General features: G+C 42.4%; 1 protein-coding gene across 1 annotated transcript in view; it reads left to right on the top strand.

The window, feature by feature from the left end:
- Nucleotides 1-14,141, top strand: part of LOC109518511 (uncharacterized) — a 38,666-nt gene that overhangs the window by 11,078 nt on the left and 13,447 nt on the right. The window contains exons 4-5 of the mRNA XM_019874385.1: nucleotides 69-292; nucleotides 4,672-4,821. Of these exons, the coding sequence (XP_019729944.1) occupies nucleotides 103-292; nucleotides 4,672-4,821 (340 nt within the window). The 5' untranslated portion in view covers nucleotides 69-102. The remainder of the gene's footprint in view (nucleotides 1-68; nucleotides 293-4,671; nucleotides 4,822-14,141) is intronic.

Here is a 14,141-nt window from a genome sequence, read left to right as displayed (position 1 = left end):
TGTGTGTGTGTGTGTGTGCGCGCGCGCGCGCGCGCGCGCGCGCGCGTGTGCGCACGCATGTGTCCTAGGGCCAGCTGGCACGCTCTTGGGCCCACGGTGTGTATGCCATACGCGCCGGGGAGGAGGAAGGTCACGGGGGTCACGGGGAGTGCACGTCGCCGAGAGGAAGGCAAAGTAATCTCCGAGATGGCTGGCAACTTCCTGCCTCGCCCGCTGCTGCGCCTTCGGTGGAGAATTGGATCAGGATTCGTCCGCTCATTTGAAGGCTTCCTACGAACTGTGGAAGGGGGAGGTGAGCTTGAAATTATTTTCTGGACTTCACATTCAGGGGGTGATGCTGTGCTGTGGTCCTCTATCCTGGCTCATTTTTTTGGCCTTACAGTGTCGTTGTATAAAAGCAAATTAGAGTTGCACGCTGAAGCTAATTCTTTACTTACAGCCATGTTTCTTTGTTCATCTATCTATGTTAGTGACATATATTGACAGGCCAAACAATTAAATGCCCCTCCACTAGATGGCAGAAGGTACAATCCACCTACTGCCATTCATACGACAGAATAATGTAACAAGCTGTGTCTAAATTCACAGGCTACTTCCTCCGAAGGCCGTATTTTTCGGCCGCAGCATAACGTCACTTCCGGCATAACTCGACCTAATGTGGTTTCCCATTCTAGAAAGACAATTTGCAGATTGGCTTTTTTTCGATGCCTCCTCATGTAGCCTCTGTGAATATTTGGACAGGTTGAATCATGTGGTCGAATCACGCCAGAAGTGACATCATGCGGCTGAATATGCGGCCTTCGGAGGTCCCAGTCTGTGAATTTGGACACAAGCTAAACAGACGCAAATTTTACACTGAGTAATTGGTGAGTAGATTAAACCCAATAACACACACACACACACACACACACACACACACACACACACACACACACACACACACACATATACTGTACAAACACATTTATATATGTATACATTAAAGATGAACAGTTTACATCATGCGCAAGACTTCTTCTTGAATTAAACGTACTTGGCGCGCGCCAATCTCCTGCACGGTCTCCAGTGAGTCCGTTATGCTTGCACCATGTCGACCATGTGCCTCCCCTCCCCTGTGTTGAATTTAAAGGGAATGAGGGGGACTGCTTTGATTGGCTGGCAATCAAGTCGGATGTGTTCACTCCCATGATGGCGGAAATGCTCATTTCTAAATGCGCTCGTCGATGAAAATACCAAAAGAAAGAAAACTCCACCGGTGCGCACAGTTGCATTGCACTTTGCACAAAACTTGCCTTGGACATGAAAATAAGGCCTTTAGACGTCAAAAGTCTGAGAACCGCTGGAAAAGTTGCTCCTAATCACGATGGTATGTTATGTGGACCTGCTTGTTGTCAGCATAGCAACAAAGTGTGATTGGTGAAACATGGAGTGGAACCATTCAAACAAATACTAAATACCACCCCAATCCATCTTGTACTGTACTTCCGCAGCTGCGACTGTCGAAAAGAAAACAACAGCGATCATGTCAACAAGTTTTCTTTGTTGATTCTTTTCCTCAAAATTTACACGTCGCTGCCAAGCGAAGTCACTCGGTGGTCAAGTGTGTTTTTGCTGAGCCGTGTTTTTACAAAAGCCACCCTTGATTTGGAGCAAGAAGGCGAAACGTCTGCATTTCCTCCAAACTCACCACCACAAACGGATCCAATGCAATCAGCAGAAACAGTCGTCAACATTTCAAAGTAATCCGTCACTTTTTTTTTTTCTGTTTGCCCAACTTTTGAAATTATTTTTAAATTATTTTTTTTTAGGTCTTTCGGGCAGCTCTCTGACCTCTTCGTCATGAAAAAAAAATCCCCCTTTTGTGAATGTCTTTTGACTGATGGCATTTAGATTTTTCATGCTTTCATGTCTTTAGATTTCCTATTGAAGTGGTTTGATCACCCGCCAGTGGATCTATTGTGGCAACAATTTACCACTCAAAGGGAGTTTCCCATAGCTCTAAAAATCATTCTTTGCCCTTCAGTCCAATTATTAGGATGACTATTGACAAGCCAGCAAAAATAAATAAATCTTTACATGGCTTAGATGATAAAGCTCAGCTTTTAAATGATGCTGTTTTTCGACAGTATGGGCCTTGTTCACCGCTGTGTTTTTCAACGTTTTGATTTTTTTTGGGGGTGTGGGGGTAATTAAGAAGGTTCTTGGATTTAGCCTTATTTAGTAAACATCCTTTCATTCCCCATGGCAGGACTACGGGCTGTTTCATTCCATGACAAATATTGTTTTAATTTTGAAAAAAAGTTCAAATTAATGCAAAACGCATTGATGTTATTTAAATCCAAAATTTCATGAAGCAGCTTTATAATTCTTATATGAGAAATAGAGAAATACACAGTGATTATCTTAGTCCAGTGTGTGGAGTTCCACGGGGATATGTTCTCTCATCTCTCTGTTTGAATACCCATGTAAATAATTTTGCCGAAATTACTCTTTTTGATGTACATATTGCTTTTAGTCTGAATTAAGAACTTTTTTTTTTTTAATTCCAGATGGTCCTATTTAGAATGAGCATTAAACAGTAAACACCCATTCACCACACGAGGACATGAACTTGCTATTTCATACCAATGAGAACCATATTTTAAGGGGGGGAAAAAAATCACATTTTTCAATATTTTTAAAAAAATGTGCAAATGAAATGCAAAACATGTTTTTATCATATAAAATTTAAATATCTGGGGTTCCACTGGGGTATGTTCTTGAGCCTGTATCATTTAATTGTTGAATTTTTGCGGATACAAATTCTGTGACTAAAGTCCACCTCAATAGACTCACTTAAGAATCCTTGACTCTCTGAAACTTGACGCAAGTGACGTACAAATTTGTTGTACTGCTTTTATTCTGCTGGCTTCTGATATTTTTTCTGAATTGAGTTGTGCCGAAAGCATTTCAAATGAAGTTGGTTGGTTTAACTGTATGCTCTGTGTGCATCCATATACTATGGATGCACACTTTATGAACCTACATAACTGCTTTATGAGCTTCGGTAGTTTACAAGCTGTTGTAACTACCCTTGTTTCGAAGAAAAAAAAGTGCATACGAAATAATGATTAAAGAGTCTTTATGGATTACAACTCAATTCGTATGAAGCAGAATTTAGAGACTGTGACTCATTGCTTTTGATCGCTTCACCTCAAATGAGATTGGAAGTAGCCCAGAGGCAAAAAAAAAAAAAAAAAAGAAAACCATGAAATGTCTTTGAAAAAAAATGGCAGCACAATGTTCCACAGGCTGAATGGTGGGCGTGCGAAATGTCACCTGCAGCACAAACATGGAAGCGTGTTGGGTCATGCACACACAGCGCTACACCGCTTCACAATGCAACATATTTCGCCTTCTCGTCCTCTTCTTTTTATTTAGAAACGTGTATCTTTATTTATTTATTTATTTATTTATTTATTTTTACTGGATGATAAATACTTCCATCTTCTCCTACTTAAAAATACAAATGCCTGTCTTCTTAACATTACAATTTCTGTCCCAATGACCATGTTATGAAGCACGAATTGTACATAAAGAATATTACATCATATTTTATTTTTGCTCCGTAAAGTTCATAAGGGTTCATCATATATGCTCTATTGGACAATGGCTAAATGGGGAACATATTGGCTTGTTTCAATGAATTCCACAAGGCTGATTTTTTTTTTTAAATTTGTTTATTTTGTAATGCCATCGCAGAATGACTACCTGCAATAGTAATGAGGAAAAGTGTGCCGATAACCATAGATTCACAAATGATTCGTAGATAAATCATTTATGGATAAGGAGTGGAATGGCATTGGAAAATCAACTGTGGAATGTGAAGAGACCTGTTTCCCAAGCACATCCATAAGACAAACCTACAAGGGGCAATTTCAGACATTTTGTCAGGTCAGATCACCAATTTTCCAAGTTGCTGCTGAACCCGAAAACTTTCCACTATATCACGCCATGTTTGTTTCAGGACATGACCCAGAAATAAACAAAAACAAAAAAACACTTCGTCAGAGACTTGATTTTGTCAGATTGTTGTGCCTGTTGAAAAATCAAAAATTCTTTTTCCAACCCCAGTTTAGTGAACATTCTTAGCGATAATTCCACTAAAAACTGTCTTTCACACACCTAATTGAACTGTTGTTCTGTTTTAAATCTAAAGTCATGTCTTGTTTACTTATGAGGAGAATCTATTTCCAGTTCGGCTTTGTAGCTTTGGTTCTCGTTTTGTTAATTTTGTGTTTTGATTCCAGCAGGCACCATCGTTTCCTTTTTTTTTTTTTTTTTTGTGACCCCTGCACTTTCGCCTTTGCCTTCATGCACTTCGATCCTCTATTTTTTCCACCACCACAAAAAATTCTCATGAGTCTTCACTACATTCCTGTGCCATACTTTTGTCAAACTACCTAAATGGATCAACTTGGAGATTTTTTGTTTTTGACAGCTTATTTCCTGCAATGCTGCAATTAGCTCATTTTCGTGGCCCATGGACACATTTTCAGAAAAAAGCAGATGACCAAAGATTTTGTTGGTTGTTTAATTTCATGCTTGATGGATACCTGGGCTGGCACTCCAGAGACTCAAAAGTCGATTTTCCATCACATGTAATCCTACTTCCATTCTCTTTATCTCCAGGAGGACCATCGACGGGACTTCTCGTCGCTGCTCCTTCATGGCTACAAAATGGTGTGCTTCCAGCCCCATACACGCCCCTTCTTCACGTCCTACCTCCTTGCCTGGGAACGGAAGCCCTGAGCCCGGCGGAGAAAACAAGCAGACAATCAGGTAGATGTGTAGAGAAGGAGAGGATAGGAGGGGAAGGGCAGAGCTAATGCATCGGTCAAGCCCCCCCCCAACGGATGAGCGTGGATCGCGAAGCTTTTCGGACAAGTCAACACATGTGATCGGCTTTGTTTGTGTGTTTGTGTGAGCATTTCCTCCTCCATCAAAGAAAGAGAAAGGATGTGTGTATTATGTGTGTGCTGAAACTGGATCTGATATTAAAAAGAGAGCGTGTACGTTGTCGAAGCAGCAGAGGACAGGGTGGGCTCGGGGCAGGGCAGCGGGACGTCCCAAAGGGAGGAGTGGATGTTTGTGGTGTCCAGCCTCGACATGGGGGTTCCTGTGCTCCTGCACGTATTCAAACCCACTCCTCTGCAACTATGTCACGATGGAAGGAAGCGTCTCTTTGATACATTCGGGGGTCATCCTCAACCCAACATTGGTTCAATTATTCCCATAGGAACTAATGTCCTCGTGAAACCTTGAATAACTATACACAACATGTTTGAAGAAACATTACATTCAATGATAATCTGTGCTTTCGATGTGGGGCTGGGGGGGTGGGACGTGCTTCAGTTTGAAGTGACTGATGTGAGGGTAGATCCCCCCCGGCAGGTGGACGCCAGGGACCCAGTCACCCGCCCACCCATACATTCCAGACCCTCCCCAAATAGGTGAAAATCTGCAACGCATCCAGTTAAAAAATAAATAAATAAAATGTGCAAACGTGAACCGTGATAGCGGAACACGATACATGTTAATATTAATTAACGGAATGAATGAATGAATAAATAAAATCGAAGTGTTTAACTTAATGGCAATGTGAGGGGCATGTTTTGTGTGATTGTGGATTAAGTTTTATACAAACCTGGGGTGGAGGGGAAACACTCAAAACAGGTAGGCTTGAGCCAAAAATGATGAAGCAGATGTAACCGCTTGCCCACTGTGCTGCTTCTATGAAGAAGCATTCTGGTTTAACTAGTTTTTATTGTGTTTTTGTTCCATCGACTGTGCAAAAAACAGCCGCTGTGCTCACAAATCCAAATCTGACAGCCATCCAAGCTCACGTTGGTTTGGTTTGTTTGAATAACATCTGCTGAAAGGCAGGCTAAAAATCAAATGTTTGCTCTTTTGGAACATGATTTGTTTTTTTTCCCCTCATTTCCCGCCCACATTAAACTACTCAACAACTTAATCATCGCCATAAATCACCTTGCCTGAAAACAGCGGATTAAAAAAAAAAACTTCTGGCTTCAGTTCAGTTGTTTACGATGCCTATTCTCATTTCCAGTGGCGGTTCTAGGAGTGCCAGGGAGGGCTCATCACCTTCCACCTCCCCCCACCACCAAGTAGATCCTAAGCAATGCTTTAGTCAGGTTTGTGTTATGTTACACCATTGCCATGGCTGTATCACACGCTGATTTGATATATTGTGACAGATTAGGACATTTAATGAATACAAATAATAAATGAATATGGTTAAAACTGCTCCCCTCTGAGAAAACATGAAACAAGCCATCAGTCATCAACAGTAAACTTTTTACGAGACATTTTGTTTGTCAAATAATATATTTTGTAGTGTTTGGAGCAACTGTAACAAATAGATTCAGGTGCCTGAAAAACATACTTTTCAAAAATGTTGCTCAATAATTAAATAATTTCCAAAATCATAAAGAAATTGCCATTTTATTTGTATTCGAATATATTTTGAGTATTACAGTAATTACAGTAACAGGTAACAAATCAATGTTAATGAGGTCGTACATGCTAGCTGTGCTCGATTCAATGCTAACACACTTCGCTCTTTTCTAAAAAATAACAGAAAAACTTTGATACTAATATGTCTTCTGGTGACATGAGTGAGCTGAAAACCTGGAAAAATCAGAAAAACATTGGAGAGTATTTAGATGTCGCAGTGGTCACAGCAGTTAGCTTGATGAGCATTTCTGCTGAGTCATGTAGCTATTTTTTCCCTTCCCTCTTGGTTGCTAGTAACAGGGTTACATGTATGTTCCAAGACACAACTTGAGTGCATAATTACTGCTATCTCCTCAAAGTTAAAGAAGAAGCATTACTTCAGCCATGCCCACCCTCAATTGACACCACATTAAACTTGTCAGCTTCACTTCTAAATGGACAAAATGGAGATCAGGTTATGTAGTAATGTGGCACTCTTGTTCCACCCTCCATGTCCAGAACAGAAAAGTCTTGTTGAAGCTGCCGTTTCATTAAAAGGTTGTGCATGTTTTAAAGAGCTCTTTGCGGTTGCATTAAACCATAAATCTGTCGCGTAGCTCCTTGTTGCTCTCTTCATGCTTTTTTTTTTTTTTTTTTTTTTTTTTTTTTTGCGAAGCTCATTGAATGAGCTGGTCTGAATTTAAAGAAAAGACTTTGAAAGGCAAGTCCAAGAAATTGATACTTTTACAGTTATTAACTTTTCAGACTTTTTTTCTACTGTAGTTAAATTTGTTTTACTGCAGTGATCTTTTTTTCCGCACTTGTATTAAGTGAATGGGTTTTTTTTTGTGTGTGTGTGGATTATGTACTGTATGCATACATGCAAGACCAAATTTAGAGTTGTGCATATATATATATATATATATATATATATATATATATATAGAGAGAGAGAGAGAGAGAGAGAGAGAGAGAGAGAGAGAGAGAGAGAGAGAGAAAAAGTCGTTCCCACAAGGCAGAGAGAACATATGCCTGTGAGTGCTGTTGTATGCTCTGTTTAGATGTTTTGCTGCTCTCTGTTTGTTAACGTAGCAGTTGTTTAAAGCTTTAGTATGGCTGTAACATCAATGCTAATTTCCATTCGTCTGTCTATGGCGTTTTGCATTAAATGTTAGCATAAAGCTAGCGTGCTGATGTAATGCGTTGTTTTATCTTTTGGTTGCGCATTTTGGTGTTTAAACGATGCAAAGTACAACGATTATTTCTATTTTGTATGTGTCGGTTTTACAGTAAACTTCCACTGGTAGTGAATAACAAATGAAGCCAACGCGCTTTGTTTCTTTTCTTTTTTGGGAGGGTGGTGGTGGGGGGGGGGGCTGTGAGCGAGAGTTTATTTCATTCCATGTCCTCAAAATGATGTTCCAGATAAGTCTCCCATTTCTTAATAGAGAAAGAATGAGAATAGATGTCTTTTTTTTTCTTCTTAAATACACACTAGTGTGAGCATTCCGTCTCTCCCCACCCCCGTGATAAACAATGTTTTGTTTTGAGGTGTTTTATCGTATTTATCTATTCTGCCAATGATTTGCATGAGTTGGGGCTAATGACTACAACATGTGCTAATGCGATTGTGAACTTTAGTACGTGCTCTATTGCCTGTCCCAATTCACAGCGGGGCTACGCCGATTGAAGTGTATGACGAGGGGCAGACAGCGGAGGGTAAGGGGAATGCGGTGGTGGTGGCGGTGGTGTGTGTGGACGTGACATCCCCAGCTGGCCTGTGATATCACTGTGGCCCGAGGCAGGAAGTGAGGGAGTTGGGAGGGTTCGGGTACAGTAGGTGACATCAGAAGAGTCCGTCTGGGTCGCTTCGGCTCCCCAGCTGGGTAAACTTGAGACAAAGGGGCTGGGGAATATACACACACACATACGCACACCCTGGAGCCCGGCCGGGCCATCCACCCCGCCATCCCTGCCTTTGTCTCCGGCTCGGCACCCTCTCTTATCCGCCTCCTTGTTTGTAGACACGGGCTGCCCTCTCGCACCGAGCATGCCATGTGTTTCCTCGCACTGTCTCCCTTTAGCTCACTCTCCCTTTTATGTTTGTTTATGTTTGTGTGTGTCTGCTCCCCATCCGCTCGCCCAGCAGCGCCCGCCTCCCTCCCGTGTTATGCAGAGAAACACATTTATGCAAGCAAATTTTCAAGGGGATACACTGAAATCCTATTAGTTTGACGACATCGCTTGTACAAAGTTCAGTTGACATCGACGATGTCGATCTAAAACATTGAGATTGACCTTGTGATATTTTAAATAATCGGTCACAGGTCAAGCTTATGTGGCGTTGAAGAAAACTGAGAGGGAGGATATTTTGTTCCAGTCAAAAGTAAACATGGCTGTTTCCTCGATAAGCCACTTGTCAAGCATCTGGGGTACATTGTCATGGATACGCTGAACTTTGAAGAAATGCTCCAATAGGATCCTCGACAGGGTTAGGGACCAACACCGACATAAATATTTAAAAATAATAATAATAATATAGACCACCCCCCCCAAAAAAAAATTTAAATGTCCTGTATTGTCAGTTAAACCCCTAAATATACCCAAGCCTAAAATCTCAAAACAATTGATTTCAGTCTCCTTTTATGAACGTTACCGTTAGAAATGAATGGCTTCCAAAGAATTTGATTTTGAAAAAAGACAGACGACGACGCTGACATTCACAACCCGTCAAGAAATTATTTACATCTAACATGATGTGTATATTATGGAATGTGATGGAATTATATTCGATGATCTGGAATGGTTTTGGTGACAAATAGGTAATATGTTGGTGGAAAATATGGACTGATATGGAATAATGTGGTGTGATATTGATATGGATGATAATGATAAGGAATGATAATGAGTGACATGGAATGATGTGGAAATGAGACTGGTGAAAAATGCACGATATGCTGGTGAAAAATGTGAAATAAGGTCTGCCTGTTTTTCATTGGGAATGATGTGAATCTGTGATGCTGAATTTGTCATTGGGTGAAAATTTGTGAACCGTTTGAATGTGAAAGACATAGCTCACATGGCGTGAATTTGGTGAGAAGAAAATGTGGAAGTAGAAGCACGTCGAAAAACGATTAACTCTTTTATTCCCTATGACGTATAAGCCACTACAGCTGCTTACCCATAACGTATTTATACGTCTTTTCCTTTTTTTGTGTCACAGAGAATCCGGCAAGGTGTGGACTGGTTCGCACGTCGGCCTCATGGTGCAGAGGTGCAGGGTTCGATTCCAGTGCCGGCTTTCCTGGGTGGAGTTTGCATTTTCTCCCCGTGCCTGTGTGGATTTTCTCCAGGTACTCCGCTTTCCTCCTACATTCCATAAACATGCACCGTAGATTAATTGTTTACTCTAAATTGTCCCTAAGTGTGATAGTGAGCGTAGACGGTTGTGCGTCCAAGTGTGCCCTGGGATTGGTTGGCAACCAGTTCAGGGTGTCCCCCGCTTGAAATGCATGCTTTTACAATAAAGGTCTTTTTCTCCATTTTTTTTTTCATGATGAAATTTAGCTCTTTTCTAATGCTGATTGCTAAAGAATGGAAAAAGACAAAGACAAACTTTTTTTTTCAGCTAAAGGAAGAGAGTCTCGACTTTCTGTAGGCTGTGTGTTTATATCGCAATAGAACAGAATAATCTGTGGGCCTTACGAATCAGTCAAGACCCACTAAAGCGTTAATGTTCATTCCTGTCAAAAATGCGTTCTAGGTGCGTCACCAAATAATCAAATCATGGAATAATGATAAAACAATGAACAAAAGAATTCCCACAGAAAGCCGCCCCACAAGAGTGGAAGCTGTTTTCTCTCCATCGTGAGGGAACAACTCAATATTTTACTCGCTTTCCCCTGCCCGAAGTTGGAATGCATCTTGCTACTTTGTGCACGCGGTTGAATGCATAATCAATATGGTCGTAGCAGTCTCCCCTGTGTGCACATAAACAAAAAAATGTAGCGTTCTGTCGGTTCTCCCCGAGAGCGCGTGATCGAGCGAGCTGCCACTCAAATGCAGCGGTCGGGCCCGTCGGTTTGCGCACATCTCCGTTTTTGAATGTGAAACACATGTTAACGTGTGGGTGGGAGTCATGAGAATAGAGGAGAGGGTATCCATGTCTCGATATGAAAACAGCAAGTCTGTCCATCTGCAGGAACATTTAATAGCACACCAGCAGACCTTTTTCCCATTTTTCCCAGCGCTCCCTATCTTTTATCACACGCACCTTTTGATTCTAATGCTTGGCTGGATACTGTATCATCCATCCATCCATCCATTTTCCAATCCGCTTATCCTCACAAGGGTCGCGGGGGGCGGGGTTGCTGGAACATATCCCAGCCGTCTTCGGGCAGTAGGCGGGGGTCACCCTGCAAGCCAATCGCAGGGCACACAGAGACAACCATCCGCACTGACACGCACGCCAAGGGACAATTTACAGTGTTCAATCAGCCTGCCATGCATGTTTTTGGAATGTGGGAGGAAACCGGAGTACCCGGAGAAAACCCACGTGGAGAACATGCAAACTCCACACAGGGAGGCCGGAGCTGGAATTGAACCCGGTACCTCTGCACTGTGAGGTCAACGCGCTAACCACTGGCTCACCGGGCCGCCCTACTGTATCATGAAACCCGCATCTTAATTCACTGAAGCAGTTGTGCATAACTGTTACCTTCCATTTACGCTTTCCAACGTGTGTTTGGGAGATTTTGTTGTGGTCTGATGAGCCCAGTTTGACCTTTTTGGCCAGAACCCCAAAAGGTATGTTTCACCAGTGAAGCGTCGTGGTGGCGGCATTATGCTGTTGATTTGGAGCCTTTTGTCAAGGTGGAGGGAATTATAAACAGTTCCAAATACCAGTCTGCGTTAGCACAAAAGCTTCAGGCCTCTGATTTAAAAAAAAAAGTTTTTAAAATAAATAAATAAATAGGAAAAAGAACAGCCTTGATTCGGCTCGAATCAAAATGCACTTTAAATGGTGACAGGTGTGTGCTGACTCCCGTTGAACCAGCAACCAGCCAACGTGCACAATTGTAAGAGGGTGTGTCCACTTGTCCAACAACATCATGTTGGTTGTTTATTTTTACTTTCCCTCTCAAAAAGATTCTTTTTCAGTGGAGTTCAGTGGAAAAAGTTTTGAAAATTCAAACTTTTAATTTCATATTAAACCTGGCACATGAATAGGGGTGGCTTTTATATTCACTGTGCAGTGGATCCTGCTGTTACCTATTTGCACATTTTTTTTCCCCAATATTTTTTTTGGGGGGGGTGGTTGGCATGGCAACCCCTGTTTTCATGATAAACAAATATTGGTGGTTGATCTCCTTGCCTTTTGAAATGACCAATTGTAAGGCATTGATTGAAATACCAAACACATTACAAAATATAACCTCAGAAAAATTTCGACTACATTTTTTTGGTCACTTTATTTACCGCAACTTCTTTTTTTTTGTCATGACCTCTCACTGCTCATTGGCTGGGTAAAAATCACAAGACTCTTCTTCCGTAATAGCCGAGCATATATTTTGTGACCAAATCCTTTGCAGCACAGAGGCGCGATTGTAGTGTGTCGTCCTTCTTGTTGAAGTATGTTGCACAATTTCTGACTCCGTAGGGCATTTCTGAAGTGCAATGGTGAGTCTGGGCAGCCCGCATAAGGGAGAGTCGGGGAAGTGGGCGACAGCCAAATGTGTGCTTGTGTTAATATGCTCTGTTGTTGTCGTTAGAGTTAATCAACGGCTTCCTGAACCTTGGCGAAGTGACCAGGGGTCGATTTACGGGCAAATGTGACACAGTGAGACCTGCAAACAAGAGCAAACACCAAACCCCTGCCTCCCAAATCTCTCTCTCTCTCTCTCTCTCTCTCTCTCTCTCTCTCTCTCTCTCTCTCTCTCTCTCTCTCTGGGGGGGGGGAGGTGTCGACTGGTTAGCGCATCGATCTCACAGTTCAGAGGTCCAGGGTTCGATTCCGGTTCCAGCCTTCCTGTGTGGAGTTTGCACGTTCTCGTCGTGCCTGTGTGGGTTTTCTCCGGGTACTCTGGTTTCCTCCCACATTCCAAAAACATGCGTGGCAGGTTAATGGAACATTCTAGATTGTCCCTAGATGTGAGTATGAGCGCGGATGGTTGTTTGTCAATGTGAGCCCTATGATTGGCTGGCAATCAGTTCAGGGTGTTCCCCGCCTACTGCCTGAAGACAGCTGGAATCGGCTTGGGCACACCCCGCGAACCTTGTGAGGATAGAAGCGGATCGGAAAATGGATGGATGCATTTGCAGCCCACTGACCTTTTTGACACAGCTGAGCAAAAACTGCAACATGTATGTTCTTCGTTAGCCCATCTATGGTGTTTCGCTTTGTTTTTAATCACAAAGCTAAATAGCTGTGGTCGTTTGAAGTACAACATGTGAAATCATCTTTGTTTTTTGTTTGGTTCACAGTACTTGCAACCCTCAACAAGTCAACCGTTAAGTCAGGTTCATTCATGTTTTGGCATTTCCCAAAGTGTAGCTCAGTTGTCCCAACATGAACCCGCAAAGGAGGGGGATGTGACCCTGGCACTGCAGCTTGGGGGACTGAAGGAGCTGGCACAAGAGATCCACATCCTGGAATGTGGAAAACAATGACGCACGTATGGAGTGCTAAATCATCCGCGGGACATTTGGCTTGTCGCGTACCTACAAAAGGCGGACATCTGCACGCGTGTATTGCGAGTGTGTCATGCCATCTGTGAGTGTTTAGCAGCTGTGAGCGCATGTGGCCACCGCGGCATATGGATTCTTTGGCCGGTGGATTTGAAGAAACACACAATCAGAAAGAGAATTCAACAATGCAAATATGATAAGTGGCCCTGGAGCCTTTTTCCTCTCCTTCCTTGCCGGTTCAAGATGAATGAAGGTACACGGTGGGGCAAAAAGTCGCGACACATTTGAAGACTTTGGAGGCAGGTGCTCTCTTGGATTTAAAGTTGCCTTACTTGTCAATCCTGACCACACATCACATCCTTCCATTATTTTTTTGTTTCCTTCCTTCCATCCATCCTTCCTTTCATGCATCCTTGTTTACTTCCTTCTATGCCTTGTGTCCTTTCTTCTTCAGCCCGTTCCTTCAGCCCTTTCACTCTCATTCTTTCTTGATCTTGCACTTTCCCCTCCCTTCCTTTCATACTGTCTTGGTTTCCTTCCTTGCAGCCATTCCTCCTTTTTCCCTCCCTTCTTTCTACCATCCTTCCTTCCTTTGTTTGTTCCTTTCACACATGCTGTTTCTTTTCTTCCTGTCTGTCATACCTACTCGTTTCCTTGCCAACTTCTTTCCTTCCTTCTTCCCTCTTGCCTTCCTCCTATTCGTCTTTTCTCATTCATTTGATCCTTCCTTCCTTTTATGCCATCCTTATTTCCTTCCTTCCCTTCTATCCTTCCTTTCTCCATCCCTTATTTTCTTCATCTATCTTTTCTTCCTTCCATCCTTTCTCTTTCCTTCCTATGCCTTCCTTCTTTTCATCCGTGTTTTAATCCGTCCTTCCTTCCTTCCTTCCTTCCTTCCTGGCTTCCTTCCTTGCTTCCTTCCTTTTATACTATCTTTTCCTCCCTCTTTTATTTCCAGC

The sequence above is a fragment of the Hippocampus comes genome, unplaced genomic scaffold, assembly GCF_001891065.2.
Source record: "Hippocampus comes isolate QL1 unplaced genomic scaffold, H_comes_QL1_v1.1 scaffold125, whole genome shotgun sequence".
NCBI classification, from domain to species: Eukaryota; Metazoa; Chordata; class Actinopteri; order Syngnathiformes; family Syngnathidae; genus Hippocampus; species Hippocampus comes.
Note: the sequence above shows the minus strand (reverse complement) of the source record. Positions and strands in the feature narration are given on the sequence as shown.